The 20313-nt window shown below is 44.4% G+C and overlaps 1 protein-coding gene across 2 annotated transcripts in view; it reads right to left on the bottom strand.

Annotated features, from left to right (window-relative positions):
- The window catches only part of LOC144507907 (copine-8), a 377739-nt gene that overhangs the window by 113174 nt on the left and 244252 nt on the right, over positions 1 to 20313 (bottom strand). For both annotated transcript variants that reach the window (XM_078235393.1, XM_078235392.1), the window contains exons 12-13: positions 15704 to 15757; positions 4670 to 4731 (exon numbers count right to left, since the gene is read on the bottom strand). In XM_078235393.1, coding sequence (XP_078091519.1) covers positions 4670 to 4731; positions 15704 to 15757 — 116 coding nt within the window. The remainder of the gene's footprint in view (positions 1 to 4669; positions 4732 to 15703; positions 15758 to 20313) is intronic.

The following is a 20313-nucleotide window of genomic DNA, read 5'->3' on the forward strand; positions in this document are numbered from 1 at the left end:
TCCTTCCAAATGCGCTCCATTCTATCCGCTCCCTCCTGTGTACGGCAACCAATGCTACTCCCCACGAGAGGATGTTCTCATTCCCTCGGAAGTCGTCCTCGGGGACCTCATTGCCAGCCTGGTTGACGTACCCAGGACCCGTCCTTCTGCGGCGCCATGTGAGGGCTCGCAAGTCCGACCCCTTGGTCGAACCGGTCCAACTCCTCCACGCCAACCCTCAGTATGCCTATGTGGCATATCCTGACGGGCGAGAGGACACTGTCTCCATTAGAGACCTGGCGCCCGCAGGGGACGTAGCAACTCCTGTCGCTCCTATTCCCCCAGTCACAGATCCACTACTCCTCATTACTTCCCCAGACGTGGCGCGGTCAGCACCGGGACCAGTGCATAACACTTTTACTCCCAGGTACAACTTGCCTGAGACTCGGAGATCGGCGCCACCATCATCACCACCACCACCACCACCAAACGTTCCAGGATCCCCTGCACCATCGCCTCATCAGGGCCGGCCGGCCCGGGAGTCTTTGAGGGGACAGCCAGATGTTGCTTTGAGAGAGCCACCGCAAGCACCTGCTCCGGTTTCGCAACCGGTGTTGAGAAGATCGCAGCGTCGGTGTGGTCCTCCAGACCGTCTGGACTTGTGAATCCTGTTATTTTTTTTTGTCATTGTCTGTTTTCATCCACCCCGCCACCTTTGGTTCCTAAAGGAGGGGTGAATGTGGTGAACCATCGTTGGTTCACCACTGGGGTTGTTATTGTGTTACTGTTGGGCTAGGGTGTTGTTGTTATGGGGGTTGTACTACGTTGTTGGGATAGGGTGTTTACCTGTCCTAAGTGTTATCATGGCACACTCCAGTGGGGTCCCGCCTCCGGTGGCAGGGTATAAGACCCCCTGCTCCGGCAGGACCCCTTCAGTCTGAACGGGTGAATTTGTGTTAGTAGTTTCATTGTTAATGTATTAAAGCCTTCAGTACTAAAGCCTTGTTTCCGGGTGCTCATTGAGGTGCATCAGTGGGCAAAGTTCTCTTTTCCACCCTACGCACATTTGCTCCTGCCAGCCTAAAAGTTGAGGCTGGTGGGATAAGGCCCTGAAGTGGCAGTTAAGGGTCTTATTAGGTGAAAGGACGGGTTTCCCAATTGAGGCCATGCCTGCCCAAGTGTGAAATTGTATCTGGGTGTGCATGGGTGAGATTTGGATGAGAATCCCATCCATTCAATTTTACACTTCCCCCCCGCCCCACATCCTACTACCCCACCCCTCCGCACCAGTCTGGCCAGGGGATCGGGTGGGGAGGGTGCAGAATTCTGCCCCTGGAAGTTCTGCTCCAGAAAAGAAAAAGAAAAAGGCGCAAGCTTACCAGATGGAAGTTATCCTTCCCAAGATAGTGAATAAAATCCCAGTGGTGCCTAAGCAAATGAAGAAACCTGTGCAGTTGCTGTAAGAGTGTCAAGGTTAAGTGTTCCCACCTTTTCATGATTTATATCTGGGTGCAAACAGAACCTGGTGCATGACAACAGGTAAAATTCTTAAATTATATGGAGCGGGATTCTCGGGCTGCGCGCACACCCCAAGACTGGAAATTCCCACCCAAGTTCAATGAAATGGTCCGTCGAATTTTCTGTCTCGCCCGCTACAATTCCCGCAGCGGGGGAGACACGAGACAAGACTTCAGCAACATCATCCAAAGGCACAGCGTTAGTTTTCAAGTGTCTAATAGCGCACATTCCACCTTGACAGCACCTCGCTTAACATTTCCGTTGTTGTTAAATTATCAGTCCGCCACTTATCCAACATCCTGTCCTGGATGGGCAGGAATGTCTCCAATTAAATATTGGGAAACTGAAACCATAGTTTGCTGTCTCCACTCCAAACTCCATTCACCAGCTATGGATTCCATCCATCTCCCTGGCCAACATTAAGCCAGTTTGAGATTTGATCCGGAGATGAGTTTTCAACCTCATATTAATGACATCACTAAGATCACAAATTTCCACCTCCATCACATCATTAGACTTCACCCATCTCAGCTCATCTGCTGTTGATGTTTCATTTTATCAAAGGCGCAACATAAATCCAAGTTGTTTTTGTTGCTGTTACAGTTAGCAGTCCCCATTCAGAGCTATGTGCATTTTGAAATGTTAACCTCATAGAACGCACCTGATTTCTTGATGTACACTTCAGTTTTTTTATTTATGCGTGGGACATGGGCATCGCTGGCTGGCCAGCATTTATTACCCATCCCTAGTTGCCCTTGAGGAGATGATGGTGAGCTGCCTTCTTGAATCGCTGCAATCCATGTGCTGTGGGTTGACCCACAATGCTATGAGAGAGGGCATTCCAGGATTTTGACCACGAAGGAATGGTGGTATATTTCAATAAGAAGTCTCACAACACCAGGTTAAAGTCCAACAGGTTTATTTGGTAGCAAATACCATAAGCTTTCAGAGCACTGCTCCTTCGTCAGATGGAGTGGAAATGTGCTCTCAAACAGTGCACAAAATCAAGTTACAGAATACTGATTAGAATGCGAATCCCTACAGCCAGCCAGGTCTTAAAGATACAGACAATGTGGGTGGGGGGAGCATTAAGCACAGGTTAAAGAGATGTGTATTGTCTCCAGACAGGATAGCCCGCAAGTCCAGGAGGCAATCTGTGGGGGTTACTGATAATGTGACATAAATCCAACATCCCGGTTTAGGCCGTCCTCATGTGTGCGGAACTTGGCTATCAGTTTTTGCTCAGCGACTCTGCGCTGTCGTGTGTCGTGAAGGCCACCTTGGAGAACGCTTACCTGAAGATCTGAGGCTGAATGCCCGTGACTGCTGAAGTGCCCCCCCACAGGAAGAGAACAGTCTTGCCTGGTGATTGTCGAGCGGTTGGATTTATGTCACATTATCAGTAACCCCCACAGCTTGCCTCCTGGACTTGCAGGCTGTTCTGTCTGGAGACAGTACACATCTCTTTAACCTGTGCTTAATGCTCCCTCCACCCACATTGTCTGTACCTTTAAGACCTGGCTGGCTGTAGGGATTCGCATTCTAATCAGTATTCTGTAACTTGATTTTGTGTCTCTGTGCCCTGTTTGAGAGCACATTTCCACTCCATCTGACGAAGGAGCAGCGCTCCGAAAGCTTATGGTATTTGCTACCAAATAAACCTGTTGGACTTTAACCTGGTGTTGTGAGACTTCTTACTGTGTTCACCCCAGTCCAACGCCGGCATCTCCACATCATGGTATATTTCAAGTCAGGATGGTAAGTGGTTTGGAGGGGAACTTGCAGGTGGTGGTGTTCCCATGTATCTGCTACCCTTGTCCTTCAAGATGAAAGTGGTTGTGGGTTTGGAAGATGCTATCTAAGGATCTTTGGTAAATTTGCAGTGCACCTTGTAGATAGTACACACTGCTGCTACTGAGCGTCGGAGTGGATGTTTGTAGATGTGGTGCCAATCAAGTGGGCTGCTTTGTCCTGGATGGTGTCAAGCTTCTTGAGTGTTGTTGGAGCTGCACCCATCCAGGCAAGTGGGGAGTATTCCATCACACTCCTGATGTCTGCCTTGTAGATAGTGGATTGGCTTTGGGAAGTCAGGAGGTGAGTTACTCCAAAGTTCAAAGCGCAAAGTTCTCCACAAGGAACATCAATTTACAGGTTTTACATTAGAAAACACCCCATCTATTAGAATTGGGTATCCAAGGAGTGTTTTTCAAATTTATTTCACGGATTTATTTTATTCTAACATCAGGTCTCAGGTAATATCAGCCTATTTGGTCCACTTTAAAGAAAATTAGACAATTTGCAATTAATATAGTGAACACCTTCCTCCTTTGAAGATACTATCTCCTTGCAAGGCAATTGATGGTATTGTCATACCATTGTGACAGGGAAACTGGATAAAGCCATCAATGCTTCAATATACACTGTGTAGGTATTGAAACTAAAAACATATCAGTGTTTCCATAATTAAATAAATTGTGTAAAATGGAAATATTCTCTGGCATTGTCCAGATCATTTACTCCAAACATTCCAGACTATGTAACTTCAAAGAACTGCAAATAGCATATAATTAATAGACTGATAAAGATTCTAAATTTAAAGCATTAGTAATCCATGCTGCAACACCTATTAACAGAGTCACCTTGGCCAGAATTTTCCAACCTTTCACGCCAGCGTTTTTCCCCATCCTGCTGCAGTGAATGGAGATTTAGCTTGTCGTCAAAATCTCCGTCTTCGCTGCAGCGGGAGCATGGCATCAATGGGCGGTAAGATCGCACCCAATATGTTTTAAATTGCTAGATTTGGCAATGAAGCAGAAAAGGACTCCAGCTCCATACCCCAGAAAGAATGACTAGTTTGTGTGCAATGGGTAGATTTAAGGTTAGGATTAGCAATGCTTTGGTTGGCCAATTTGGGATATGTAGAAGACAAAGGGAAGTGAAATGGCCACCAAAACCACTTTTCTTTAAGTAAAACAAGAACTGGATTGGTTTATTGTTTGAAAGTTCGGCTTAACATTCTTGATCAGTAGCAGCAATAATGTATTGGAGTAAATCACAGCATTTATCTGAAAGATTGTCCTGTGTCAAGCCAATCATTGCATGGTAATATACAGATTTACACTATATTGTACTCTATATGCAAGATTTTAAATGGAACAACTTCAATACTCACCCTCCTCTGATGTAATCCAGGAAAGTGCATTCCGTTTGAACTGCGAAGGAAAGCAATGTTACCTAGAACAAAAGTAACAGAATAACATGCTTTGTCTCATGAGAAAGTATTACAATGCAGGCTGCAAACAAATGTTAAACCCCCTGCAACACCCTCCTGGCAAACTTAAGGATAATGAAGCATCAGTTAAAACAGGAAAATTTGATAATTTGTAGGAATATACATATATATTACCTTATAAAGTGCTGATCTAGAATGATTACTATGCTATTTTAAAAAAGCGTTTCTTTCATCTTTCTATTCCAATTACAGTCGTTGCATGTTTTTTTCCTTACTCTTATACCAGTTTATCACACAAACCGGTCTCCCATCCATTGACTCTGTCTACATTTCCCACTGCCTTGGCAAAGCAGCCGGCATAATCAAGGACCCCACGCACCCCAGACATACTCTCTTGGGAAAAAGATACAAAAGTCTGAGGACACGTACCAACTGACTCAAGGACAGCTTCTTCCCTGCTGCCATCAGACTTTTGAATGGACCTACCTTGCATTAAGTTGATTTTTCTCTACACCCTAGCTACAACTGTAACACTACATTCTGCATTCTCTCCTTTCCTTCTCTATGAACAGTATGCTTTGTCTACAGAGTGTGCAAGAAACGATAATTTTCACTGTACATGTGACAATAATAAATCAAATCTAATCAGTTAGTATATTGGGTTGCCTACTAAAATGCACAATTTGATAAGGGAAAATTCTTAGCTTACTGTTACTATATGTTATATCTATATCTTTGATATAGATATTTCTCCACAAATAGCCACTCCCTTCACCACTGACGCTCAGTAGCAGCAGTGTCTACTATCCACAAGATGCACTGAAGCAATTCACCAAAGATCCTTAGACAGCACTTTCCAAACCCACGACCACTTCCATCTAGAAGGACAAGGGCAGCAGATTCATGGGAACACCACCACCTGCAAGTTCCCCTCCAAGCCACTCACCATCCTGACTTGGAAATATATCACCGTTCCTTTGCAGTCACTGGGTCAAAATCCTGAAATTCCCTCCCTAATGGCATCGTGGTCAACCCACCGAACATGGACTGCAGTGATTCAAAAAGACAGCTCACCACTACCTTCTCAAATGCAACTAGGGATGGGCAATAAATGCTGGCCAGCCAGCGATGCCCATGTCCCATGAACAAATTTTAAAGAAATATTGTGGGTGAAATTAATCTAGGACAGTAGCTCAAAATGAGTGATGGTGAATCAGCAGCCCACCTTACAACATGCCTAATTCCACTGAAGCCAATGGGAAAGAGAATTTGCATTTGTGCAATGTCTTTCAGGATGTCTTTCCAAAATGGTGTACAGCCAAAGAAGTATTTCCGATGCGCACAGCCACTGTTTGCACTGTAGGAATTGCAGTGACTAATTTGTGCACAGCACGATCCCACAGTTCAGTATCTCATCCGCAAGACAGCACCTCTGACACTGTAGCACTCTCTCAGTACTGCACTGAAATATTAGCTTCGAGTAGGACACGGACCTACAACCTCCAGACTCAGAACGAGCGTGCTACCACTGAACCAAGGCTGAACATTGGGTTTGGTGGGCTGTCGATTTACTCATTTCACACTATCATTCAAGACTAATATTATGCATCCATGATTTCTTTAACTTTAAGTATGGGGAGGCGATGGCCGAGTAGTATTATCGCTGGACTACTAATTCAGAAACACAGCTAATGTTCTGGTGACCCGGGTTCAAATCCCGCCTACTTCAATAAAAAAGTATCTGAAATTAAGAATCTACGGATGGCTATGAAACCATTGTCGATTGTTGGAAAAATCCATCTGGTTCAGGGAAGGAAATCTGCCATCTTTACCTGGTCTGGCCTACATGTGATTCCAGATCCACAGCAATGTGGTTGACCCTCTGCTGCCCTCGAAATAAGTGCAACTAGGGATGGGCAATAAATGCTGGCCAGACAGTGACGTCCATGTCCCACAAATGAATAAATAAAATTGGGCTTTAATGAAGTTTCAGATTTATGTCAATACTTCCTTAAGTTTACTTTAAAAGGGATTTGCTAGCAGTTTAAAAAATTAAATGATCAATTAGTGCATACACTGCATTCTATATCCTACAACGTCCCTATCCTATAGCTTACATTATGTCACCATCACAGATATTTTTTTCAAAACTCAGATAACAATATTTAAAGTACTGAGAAGCACTTGTTTTCTATATTTCTATCCGCACTTCTTTCCTTAAAGTTTTCCACGCAAGAGCTCACAGAGACGTGGGTACGGATTTTCCTGGCCCAAAATTGGGTCAGAATGGAGGCGAGTGACCTAAAAGCCAGCAGTGAGACCGTACAGCTGGATTTCCCATCTCCATTTCCGATGCCTCCAATTTTCCAGACAAGAGGTGAGAACGTGGGTCTCCAAACTCACCTTCACTCCTAAACAGGCCGGTTAACATCATTAAGGGCTCATTAACAAGGGGGTGAAAGGTTATCGATGGTAGGCAGGAATGTGGGATTGCGATTACAATCAGATCAGCCACGATCTGACAATGGCAGAGTAAGCCCGAGGGACTGAATGGCCTACTCCTGCTCCTAATGTGTGTGTATGGTCTTTAGGAGCCTGTCTCTGCAAAGTTCTTGAATTTTCCTGGGGGCCAGCTAGCATTTTGGAACTGTCTCCTGACAGGCAGCTGAAAGCAGGCAAGGACTACATCGGGGGCAAGTCATGTAGACCCAAAAATGTTACAGAGGTGAGTGTTCATGCTTTTCATAGCTTTAAGTTCTCAGTCCTTTGAAGTTAAAGTTGCAGCAGCCCATCCCAGGTCAGGAGAAGTCAACATTAAAAATGCAGTGAGTTCAGAGTGTTGTCATCCCTCCTAACATTGCATGGACTTTGGAGCAATTGGTAAGACTGCCTGGACTCCACCCGAGCACCAGGAGCAACAAATGCATATTCCTTTTAAGGCACAAAAACCCAACAGGAAAAGTGAGTCAACCGTGGCTATGTAATATGCACAATAATATATTGTACTGTACACTGCAAATGTAACATTTGCAAGTTGGCAGATGACAGGAAACTAGATGGGAATGTGTGCTGTGAGGATGATGCCTCATTAGACAGGGGATGTTGTACTGCACTCCGGATAATCAAGCTTCACACAACAGAGCTAAAACTACAGATCATGATGTGTTTCTCTCACACACAACATATGCACACGAGTTATAAGTCTTCACGCTCAAGATTTAAATGAAATTTCAAATCCTAGGATTCACAAATCAGTTGAACACCAATCACTAAGGAGAGACAAGCCAATTGCTGATGTTAAATGATTCATTTTACCAGTGAGGAACATGATTTCAGCCCCAATTACTACATTATCTGCAAGCAGATGATATACATATAGCGATATAATTTTTGCTTTAATTATATCAGATATCAAAATGGAGGCTGAAACCACATTCAAAAATAAAACGAATATAATTGGTTTAAGTTTCAGCAATTCAATTGGTTGCCTTTCTCATTGTGACCTCTACCGTTCTACAGGTCAGCAAATCAGGACAGTTCAGTTCCTTACTTGCACCAGTCACAAACGCATGACACTCAATTTTTTTCTGATATAATTTTAACATGTCACCTGATGCATTTAACACGCCATCCTAGTGTGGTGCTAAAAATAATGTGGTGTTAATTGTCACTTGGTTGTACAGAGATTTAGCTCTGCTGAAAAAAAGGGACATGCTGTTGAAGCTTTTCACCTTGGACACATCAGGACAGATTTATAAGAATACCAAATCTAAAGGGAACAATGTTCTCCCCAGCCTTGACTAACTGGAGTCCTCTTGCCAACCAATCAGCACCCTTTTCTCATGCAGTATAAATTGCTATTCCCTTCGAGATTCGGTGTTATAGCAAAACTGCTCTGATGATTGCAAGATGAAAAGCTTCAACAGCATTTCTCTTTTTTCAGCAAGACTGTTAATATTAGAATAGATGGCATACCACCTTGGAAACGATAATAGATTAGGCTGCTGGCCAAAATCTATCCAAGGGTCCTCAGGGACAGATATTACGTAAGCCCCTTACCCACATTTATAATAAACTTAGGACCTGATACCTCAGACTTGAGGGGCAGCAAAGAAGGATCCAATTTTTTTCTTATTCATTCGTGGGACATGGGCATCGCTGGCTGGCCAGAATTTGTTGGCCATCCCTAGTTGACAGTCAACCACATTGTTGTGGATCTGGAGCCACATGTAGGCCAGATCAGGTAAGGACGGCAGATGTCCTTCCCTAAAGGACATTAGTGAACCAGATGGGTTTTTCCAACAATCGACAATGTTTTCAGGTCATCAGCAGATTCTTAATTCCAGACTTTGTGTAATTGAATTCAAATTCCACCATCTGCCGTGGCGGCATTCGAACCCAGGTCCCCAGAACATTAGCTGAGTTTCTGGATTAATAGTCTAGCGATAATACCACTAGGCCATCGCCTCCCCAAGTTGAAAACAAAAGAGTGACAAGGCAGAGTTGGATAGCCATAGGATCGTTATTTTTAACTTAATAAAATGCAAGATGCTTGAAGATATCATAAAGGATGCTTTTTACGACCACAGGTGTCTAGGGATTCTCATTATGGTTTCTGGAAAAGAAGGAAAAGTCTTACTAATTTGAATCTAATCTTTTTGAAGAAGCTGTTGCTAACTTAGTGGATGAAACGACTGAGTTGACATTGTCTACCTGCAATCTCAGAAAGCCTTTGATAAAGGATTTGACAAGAGGCCACTTGTAAAGGTAACATTAATGATCATCTACTGCACCGGATTAAGATTAAGAAGGGCATTAAGATTAAGAAGGGGATTTTCACAGTAACTTCATTGCAGTGTTAATATAAGCCTTACTTGTGACTAATAAATAAACTTTATTATTATTTTATTTGGAAAAAAAAGGTTGTTGTCAGTGCATTGGGATCCGATTGGCTGGGAGTTCTTGCAGTCCCTGCAGCATCAGCGCTCAGTAGTCGGCATTGCCAGGCCTGTCAGGAGCCCCTGTGAAGAGGATCATGGCGATAAGACCCTGATAAGTCCCAGGTGTTTCAGGTGGAGAGTGATCGTGCACCCTAGGGAGAGGTTGATGTGGGTGGGAGTTGGTTTTGGATGATAGGAGGGAGGCACAAGGGGCGGTACGATCTTAGAGACTGTTCCCACTCCCCCATGTTCACAGGACACCTGCCAAAGGATATACCTTCCTTCCTGCCCTTGTCAACAACTTTGGTGAACAAACATAGACTTCTCAATTTCGCTCATCTTCCACTGGCAAGCACATTATGGTAGCGGAGCTGATTGAGGCCCATAATTGCCATTTTATGAGCCTCAATAGGCCTAAAGAGTGGTAGATTAGTGGGCGCCTTGTACACACCCCATATTATGAGGTCCCAGTCGGGGATTGAACATGAAGGCAGTAAGCTAGCCTCCCAATGCAGAGTCATAGAGGTTTACAGCATGGAAACAGGCCCTTTGGCCCAACTTGTCCATGCTACCCAGGACATCAGAGCTGTGCTCTGCTCATAGGTCAAAGTGAAACTAACACTGAAGCATATGATACACTTCCCTTAAAGTGATGGACGCTGCTATCCTCTAAAAGCTTTATTACAAATAAGCAGAGTTCAACATTTTGGAAGGAGGCAAAGGAAAAGAATATGTTGCAGGTTTTTCAGAGGAACCGGAGGACATTTCACACTGGGATACATTGAGGCAGTCAGGAGAGCCTGAGATAGAGTCATAGGGGGCGATTTTACCATTTTTTGTCTAAGTGCTGGGCAGATTTGAAACTGGGAGAGTTTCAGATCCGTCTTTTGGGTGTGTTTTCAGGCCCCCAGATACACTCTGCCTGCAAAATTCTGAGCGAGCTTGTTGCTAGCTACAGAAGCCTGTGGGCGGGGCTTAATGCCCCCAAAAGCCTGCAGAGGGAGGTAGTGCGCATGTGCAGGCCTCTGATGCTGCACCTGCGCATTAGCAGTAGCGGGGATCTGACAGACAAAGAGCGAGCTGTCAGGGCCCTGCTAGTGCAGGCTGCCTGAATCAGCTCCCTCCCCCTGCAATCGCAGGAGCCGCGGCCCAAGATACCGCCCCTGCCAAATTATTTCAGCTGGATTTTTTTTGGGGTGGAAACCAAAAGTCAGGCTGCAAAGTTATATCCGCCGCTCAGACAGATCACGGACCTGCCACCCTCCCCCCACCTCCTCCCACTGGCCCCTCCTTATAACTCAAACCATCAAGTCCCGGTAGCATCCTAGTAAATCTTTTCTGTACTCTTTCTAGTTTAATAATATCCTTTCTATAATAGGATGACCAGAACTCTACACAGTATTCCAAGCGTGGCCTTACCAATGTCTTGTACAACTTCAACAAGACGTCTCAACTCCTGTGTTCACTGTTCTGACCAATGAAACCAAGCATGCCGAATGCCTTCTTCACCATCCTGTCCACCTGTGACTGCACTTTTATCTCCCACCCCCACACCAAAAACACATCTGGTGGAGGGCCATAAAATCCAGCCCATTGAGAAGGCGCCAGATAGTGTTTAAATGGACAAATTATTTCAACTGGATTTTTTTGGAGGGGGAAACCAAAAGTTAGGCTGCAAAGTTATATCAGAGTAAATCTCGGTTGGCTGTTCGGCAGTTTTTCTTTTCCCACAGAACAGCAGCACTGTGGAACAGGTTGCTAGCTAACGCAACGAACACAGAGAACTGAATCTATTTCTAATGGAATGATTTGAAGATCATCTCACACAAGATGTGGGCATCCTGTAAAATAATTCAGGGAGGAGTGGTCTCCTGGGCCAATTTCCAACATCTTTTCATGGGCAGCACGGTGGCACCGCGGTTAGCACTGCTGCCTCACAGCTCCAGAGGCTTGGGTTCGATTCCCAGCTTGGGTCAATGTCTGTGTGGAGTTTGCACGTTCTCCCCGTGTCTGCATGGGTTTCCTCCCACAGTCCAAAGATATGCGGGTTAGGTTGATTGGTCATGCTAAATTGCCCCTTAGTGTCCCAGGATGTGTAGGTCAGAGGGATTAGTGGGGTAAATGTGTTGGGTTGTGGGGATAGGGCCTGGGATGGGATTATTGTCAGTACAGACTCCATGGGCCGAATGGCCTCCTTCTGTACTATAGGGTTTCTATGATTCTGTCTATGATCTGAAAGAGCTAAAGCAGAAATTCTCAGACTTTGACGAATGGTTTAGATTTGTTCTGTTTTTTCACCCCTCCTTGGAAATTGAATGGCTCTAGATGGGTAGAAATTGGCTCTTTAGTGAGGCTTAAGGCAACACAACTGCAATGGTATAGGCTGGATAGACCACTTGGTCTTTTTCTGTCCAATTTTACTGTACAAGAACACTGGATCAGTAGAAATAGAAACAGGTGTAGGCCAAACGGCCCTGCAAGCCTGCTCTGCCATTCAATAAGATCATGGCTGATCCAGCTGTGAGCTTAACTCCACTTTCCGATGTGCGACCCCCATCCCCTCCGCCCCACCCATAACCCGTGACTTCTCCGTGTCAATCAAAAATCTGTTCAACTCAGCCTTGAATATATTTAATGACCCACCCTTCAGTGTTGGCCAGGGAGGAGAATCGCAAAGATTAAGGACCCTGCGAGAGAAGAAATTCTTCCTCATTACCAGGAAAGTGGATGAAGGGAAGGCGGTGGATGTTGTCTACCTGGATTTCAGCAAGGCCTTTGACAAGGTCCCTCATGGGAGGTTAGTTAGGAAGGTTCAGTGGCTAGGTATACATGGGGAGGTAGTAAATTGGATAAGACACTGGCTCAATGGAAGAAGCCAGAGAGTGGTTGTGGAGGATTGCTTCTCTGAGTGGAGGCCTGTGACTAGTGGTGTGCCGCAGGGATCGGTGTTGGGTCCATTGTTGTTTGTCATCTATATCAATGATCTGGATGATAATGTGGTCAATTGGATCAGCAAGTTTGCTGATGATACAAAGATTGGAGGTGTAGTGGACAGTGAGGAAGGTTTTCAAAGCTTGCAGAGGGATTTGGACCAACTAGAAAAATGGGCTGAAAAATGGCAAATGGAATTTAACGCAGACAAGTGTGAGATATTGCACTTTGGAAGGACAAATCAAAGTAGAACGTACAGGGTAAATGGTAGGACTCTGAAGTGTGCAGTTGAACAGAGAGATCTGGGAATACAGGTACAGAATTCCCTAAAAGTGACGTCACAGGTGGATAGGGTCGTAAAGAGTGCCTTTGGTACATTGGCCTTTATAAATCGGAGTATCGAGTATAAAAGTTGGAGTGTTATGGTAAGGTTATATAAGGCATTGGTGAGGCCGAATTTGGAGTATTGTGTACAGTTTTGGTCACCTGGTTACAGGAAGGATGTAAATAAGATTGAAAGAGTGCAGAGAAGGTTCACAAGGATGTTGCCGGGATTTGAGAAGCTGAGTTACAGAGAGAGATTGAATAGGTTGGGACTTTATTCCCTGGAGCGTAGAAGATTGAGGGGAGATTTGATAGAGGTGTATAAGATTTTGATGGGTATAGATAGAGTGAATGCAAGCAGGCTTTTTCCGCTGAGGCTAGGGGAGAAAAAACCCAGAGGGCATGGGTTAAGGGTGAAAGGAGAAAAGTTTAAAGGGAATATTAGGGGGGGCTTCTTCACGCAGAGAGTGGTGGGAGTGTGGAATGAGCTGCCGGATAAAGTGGTAAATGCGGGGTCACTTTTAACATTTAAGAAAAACTTGGACGGGTTCATGGATGAGAGGGGTGTGGAGGGATATGGTCCAAGTGCAGGTCAGTGGGACTAGGCATAAAATGGTTCGGCACAGACAAGAAGGGCCAAAAGGCCTGTTTCTGAGCTGTAATTTTCTATGGTTCTATCTTAAACGGAATACCACTTATTCTGAAATGTGCTCCCTAGTTCTAGACGCCCCTGTGAAGGGAAACGTCCTCTCAGCATCTGACCTGCTAAATCCCTTCAGAACCTCATATGATTCAATAATCATATATCGTGTCTGGAACAAGCTGCCAGAGGTAGTAGTAGAGGTGGGTACAATTTTGTATTTTAAAAAGCGTTTAGACTGTTACATGGGTAAGATGGTTATAGAGGGATATGGGCCAAATGCGGGCAATTGGGACTAGATTAGAGGTTTAGAAAAAAGGGTGGCATGGGCAAGTTGGGCCCAAGGGCCTATTTCCATGCTGTAAACCTCTATGACTCTAATCACCTTTCATTCATTTAAACTCCAATGACTATAGGCCCAATCTGCTCAATCTTGCCTCCTAAGACCTCATAATTCCTTCATCCCAAGATGCAGCCAAGAAAATCTTCTCTGAACCATTTCCAATGTCAGAATTTCCCTCCTTAAATAAGAAGACCAAAAACTGTACACAGTGAGGTGGAGACGCCATAGCTCCAGATGACCATAGCTGACTGTTGGCGATTTAACCCGAGGATCGCCACACCTCAGGCTGAGAAGGTGGGCCTTGATGAATTACCTCAGTCAGTACAGGAATTGAACCTTCACTGTTGGCGTCATTCTGCATCACAAACCAGCCGTCCAGCCAACTCAGCTAGAGTACAGAGTACTCTAGGTAGATGCAGGCTCACCAATCCCCTACACAGTTGTAGCAAGATTTCCTTAATTTTACACTCCATGCATCCCCCTTTGCAATAAAGATCAACATTCCATCTGCACTCCTAATGGGTTACTGTACCTGCCTGCTAACATGTTGTGATTCATCCACAAGGGCACCAGATCCCCCTGGACTGCAGCATTCTGCAATCTCTCTCCATTTAAATTACATTCTGCTTTTTGCTCTTCCCGTGAAAGTCAACAACCTCTTATTTTCATACAGATTTAGGGTGTGATGCATTAGAAGGGCATGGGCATATTTTTTGGACACAATCAGAACTTTCTGAACTTATCTTCTAATTATTTATATGATCCTGCAGGGATGAATTGCTTATTTTTTGTTTTGCTCCCAGCAGAATGCTTCACCCGCTGAGAATGCATATCAGAAATTCAGGGCCTCACTGATTATTGTCTTGAAAATCGTGCTCAATTCCTTCCTTCCAAATTTTCTTTTTAAAAACCTTTCCGAAATAAGTTTAAATTTATTTCATAGTATCAGAAGTATGCTTACATTAACACTGCAATGAAGTTACTGTGAAAATCCCCGAGTCACCACACCCCAGCACCTGTTCGGGTACACTGAGGGAGAATTTAGCATGGCCCCCGCACGTCTTTCAGACTGTGGAAGGAAACCGGAGCACCCGGAGGAAACCAATGTAGGCGCGTGGAGAATGTGCAAACTCCGCACAGACAGTAACCCAAACCGGGAATTGAACCCCGGTCCACTGTGAGGCAGCAGGGCTAACCACTGTGCCACCGTGCTGCAAATAAGCATATTTGCATGACTTTAGTATTGTTACACACAGTATTGTTTAGCTAATGTTTAGGTGAATGGAAGACCGTAAAAGACATTTTTTCCTAATGGGGAAATTAAAATGAAATTTGCTCATCAAACTCCAGAGTCAAAAGTTTGGATTTGAGGGGATTTAATTGAACATGAATACTCTTATAGAATTCATGAAATTTAACAAATCAAATCTGGTGTGAAGGATTTGTAAATGCTGTGTTGCAGGGACCAAGCACAAAGAAGGAAAAGTAAGCATTGAATTCAATAAAACTTGGGACAAAATAAGAAGTTTCACATTTTGGAAACTATCAAATGCACACGCATGCATCAACTCACAAACTGCACCAATATACTGTACCTGCAGCAAAGGAAGCAGAAATAGTGAACTAAAAAAATGAAAATATAAAATGATGGTCATATTATTCACATCAGAATAAAAATAACCTTAAAAGAAATATCCAGGAGTAAGTAAAGCAACTCCTTAAGTTGCAAATGACCTGTGGCTCAAACAGACATTTGAATTTCCTTTAATATATCCATCAAATACACAAGTACTCACTGTTCCAGAATTAATGTATTTTTTCTTCTTTGCTTTCTTCTTTGGATTTAGCACCTGAAAGATAAAATCATTAATTGTCACTTATTCTAAAAAGTTGTCAAGTACCTCAATTGAAATGCAAAAAGTTATTAATTGTCTAACCCTAATAATTACACCAGTGTCTGAAGTTCTCCAAATGGCAATATAAATTAACTAGAAAACCAAGTATCTCTTTTTCCTAACACTGGATGAATTAGTTATGAGTACACAGACAAAGAAGTGACAAAGCATTGATGCAAATGAATTAATGCCTAAGTTTTTACTGAGAAGCTAAGCAGGATATATCAATGGTAACAAGATACATGTAGGCGGTTAGTTTAGCATTATTTGGGGTGTTCCACCTTCTCTAACCGGAGCAGTGTGTGGAAGTTTGCAGCCGGTTCCACAAAGCAGTTGAAAAGTTTCAATTACATGTGACATGGCTGAAGATCAATGAATTCCTATTTAGATTGGTTTTACATTCTTTTTAAGTGCAATGAATGGTGGAACAGGCTCGAAGGGCTGAATGGCCTACTCCTGCTCCTATTTTCTGTTTCTATAGATACACTTGTTTGGGTTACTGAACAGATGCATGAATTCAGGAAACTTTTACACCAGTATCCACCGAATATGTTAAACTGGCACTATTAAAAAGATGAGGTTAATACACACTACATTAAAACACATACATTTCTTTTTCCTTAATCAAACCCACATTCCACACTGGGAAGATTAAACACAGACTAGGTGACCACTTAGCGGAACACATTCGCTCCTTTGCCATTTCGACTCACCATCTAGCTCTCATGCCCACGTCTATCCTTGGCCTGTCGCAATGCTCCAGTGAAACTCAACATAAATGGGGGGGGGGGGCGCGGGGACAACACCTCAACTTCTGATTAGCGGCATTCTGGACTTCAACATTGAGTTCAACAACTTTAGAATGCGAACTTTCTCTTCCATCTTGACCCCTCTTTATTTGTCCCAATTCAAACCAACCACCCACTCCACCACCACCACCCCCTCCCCCCCTCCCCACCTCACCACCCCACACAGGGGCATCTGCAAATTGCTCCTTAGTTTTGCTTTCACTGAGCATGGACCTATCTCCTTTTATAACATTCTGCTATCTTACCTTTATGCCACGATCAGTACGTACTTTAGTCTTTAATGCTACCATTAAAACTCTCTGTCTGTGTCCATGACATCTTTGTCAATCTCTCCTTAGCTCCCACCTATCCCTGACCTTCTATTCTGCTCTAACTTCTCCAGCCCCGACTATCCTTAAAAAGAAGCTTCTTCAGCTCTGAAGAAGTCATACGGACACAAAGGGCCCGATTTTACCATTGTGTCACGCCCGAAACGTGGTAAAGACGGGTGTGAGGCCATTAATGCGATCTGCGCCCGCATCCGTGCAGATGCCCACTTTACCGAGACCTGGGAATGGCCACAATCCAATTCGCGCCCAAAACGGACGCAACGGCATTTACATGCATTTCAATTGAATTAATGAATTGCCTGCCCAACTTTATCAGCATTTCCCCCTTTCCCACCGCGTTCGCCAATCCGGAATCGTGCCGAAATGGACATGCTGAATAAAAGTCTGTTTCAGGCACTCCAGCTGCTGAAGAGGTGAGTTCAGCACTTCCAACGGCTCCCTGACTCTGATCAGTGGTGGAGGGGAGCGGGGGGGGAGGCGGGTCAGATCATTCTCTGGTTGGGGGGGGAGGGAGGAGGCGGGTCAGGTGTACCTTGAGGGGGAGGGGGGGTCAGGTCATTCTCGGGAGGGGGGTGGGGAGTGAGGCCAGATCATTCTCTGGGGGTGGGGAGGGAGGCGGGTAAGATGTATTTCTGGTGGTTGGGGGGGTGGGGGGGGGGGGTGGGGGGGGGGAGGCCCGATCGGTCACTGGTGGGGAGGCAGGGGAAAGCCCGATGGATCTCTGGTGGGGAGGGCAGGGGGTCCGTTGCCACTCTGCGGGCGATCGGTGTGGGGGAAGGGGGCAGGGGGTCGCGATCGGTCTGGGTAGAGGGGGGTGGGTGGATAAGGGGGACAGTGACGTCTGTGGGGGCCATCGCTCCCGGGCCGCTTTCTCCACTTTCTACGGCCCAGGAGTGATCTGACACGGGCGCACTTTTTCAAATTTATTTCTAACTGCACATGCGCAGTTCAGAGTCCCGATCGTTTCAGGCGTGATAAGCCCCGCCCACAGCGCGATTCAGACCCGTGATTTTTTTGTCAGGCTGAGTGCTAATGGGGGCGCCTGAAAGCAGATTCCCAAATCGGATCTGAACTGCGCTCAGATTCAGCACTGAGAATGAAAATGGTAAAATCAGGCCCAAAGTGTTAACTCTGTTTCTCGCTCTACAGTTGCTGACAGGCCTGCTGAGTTTATCCAGCAATTTCTGTTTTCATTCCACATTCCCAAGGGTTTTCCAATACATGGGTTACTCATTGCTGACTGATGACAGCCCAAGGTGATGGTTACATTGATTCTCGACAGTGTAAAAAGATAAGAACTAAGCTGACCACAGTAAATGGGACTGAACTGTTCATGAGTAAACCCACAAATAGTACAAAGTATTCAAATAAATATTTTGTAAGATGCAAAACAGTGCACACCTTGAAAAACAACTCCGTCAACAATGAAATAAGAGACAGTATCAAGGTGAAAGAAAAGACTTACACAACTGTAATGAAAAGTGGAAATCCAGCAGAATGAGAGAGCTATAAAAAGCAACAAAGGAAGTAAACATGTGCCAAACAAAATTTAAAAATATAGCAAGGCATTTCAAAGCCAAAAGCAAAAATGTTTATAAGTATATCAAAGGTAATGGGGAATATGGGACAGAAGAGGGTGAAACTATAATGGATTCTAAGGAAATGACAGATTTGTTAAATGGATACTTCGTAGCATTTTTAAGAAGTCAAGGGAACCTAAAATAAATTAAGGAGAAGAACTTTGTGGATTTAACAGAAGTAGAAAAAAGGTAATACCAAAAATAATAGGACTCAAGATAGATAAATCTTCAGCAGCTGATGGTTTCCATTCTCTGTATTAAAAAGAATATTTGGTGGACTAGTTCTCAAAAACCTCTCTAGATGTAGGACTTGCACTTTAGCTTATAAAATTGCAAATTTCACTCCATTGTTTAAGAAGGAATGGAGAAACTAGGTGACTACAACCTTGTTAATATAACATCAATTGTGGGGAAGTTACTGGAATCTAACAGAGACAGAGAATTATATATTAATTTGACTGAGGCAGCACCCCAGATGGTGAGGCTGAAATTTCACATCACCAAGCGCTGTGCTGGCTTTCCGACACAGTACTGGGTGTCTGAGTTATTCTGCAAGAGACAGCAGGTCCTGAATGTTAGCCCAAACAAGAAGGGTAAGAACACTCTCCTGAGTCTGAGCCGATTCTCAATGCGGCGCACAGGGTACCCATCATGTCAGGAGAATGTCCCTGAAACCGTGGGGGCCTCCTCGTAGCAGGACTGGGGCGGTTTCAATCTGAAAATCATCCACAATCTCAGCAGTGCCCATTCCTTTTGGAGGCTTTTTGCCAAGTTCAGAGGACCTTAACATCCCTGAAAACCCCCAGGACTTGCATTGGGGAATCACTGATTGATTTCCCTATAGGTCTCATAGAATAAGAGCTCCCGGGTGATTGGTAATTACCTCACTAGGTGGAGCTCGTATACCAAACTCTTTATAAAGCAAGACTCTGAGTGGCTTCATTATTATATTGTCCCAGTTGGGACCTGTTAGTGTTCACGACAGGCTTGTGGTTTTGTTTTACTTTATTTTGTGCAATAAAGCACCGTTCCTTTACAGCGGACTCCTGGAGTGATTATAGTCCTCTTACTTAGCTAATGTGCTGGCGACAACTAGGAATTAATCTACTTCCACAACCCAAAGCTCTGAGAGTGGGACCATCATTTTATTGGGGCTTGACAGTCTGCTATTGGTCCTCCAAACTCAGGAGCTCACCCGCTGCCCTTAATTGGACAAGGCCCCTGAAGCAGCCATTTAATTGGTAACCTCCTTCAAAATTGCCCGCTGGCTACCTCCGCCAGCATCTCCTGACCCACATTTCATCCCAACGTTGGGATTGGAACCCAGGAATGTAAATTCAGGCCAGACTGACTGGAAGCTTGTAACAGGTAACCAAAGAGACTCAGTATAGTTTCTGTTTGCCGAATGTGGTTGAATTCTTTTTCGAGCTCATTACTCACAAGATGACTGGTGGAGTGTCAATGGACATAAGACAAATGTGATTCTGGAAGGGCTTTGACAATGTTCCACTTAAGAGATTGTTAGCAACAAAATGAGCGCAGACTGAAATGAAGACAACTTTGTGATATGGGTGGATAATTTGTTGGGAGCTGGGAGACAGAATTAGGTTCTCTGATTGGCAGGATGTGAAAAGTAATATTTCTCAGGGAACTGTATTGGGAGCTCAACTTTTCACTATATCAGCTGAAAGAAGGAATAGAGTTCTATAACTGAGTTTGAGATGACAGTAAGTTGGAGTGTACAGTAAGTTGTACAGATGAGTTATATAGACAGCCTAAGTGAAAACTGCAGA

Source organism: Mustelus asterias, chromosome 19 (genome assembly GCF_964213995.1).
Source record: "Mustelus asterias chromosome 19, sMusAst1.hap1.1, whole genome shotgun sequence".
In the NCBI taxonomy this organism is placed as follows: Eukaryota; Metazoa; Chordata; class Chondrichthyes; order Carcharhiniformes; family Triakidae; genus Mustelus; species Mustelus asterias.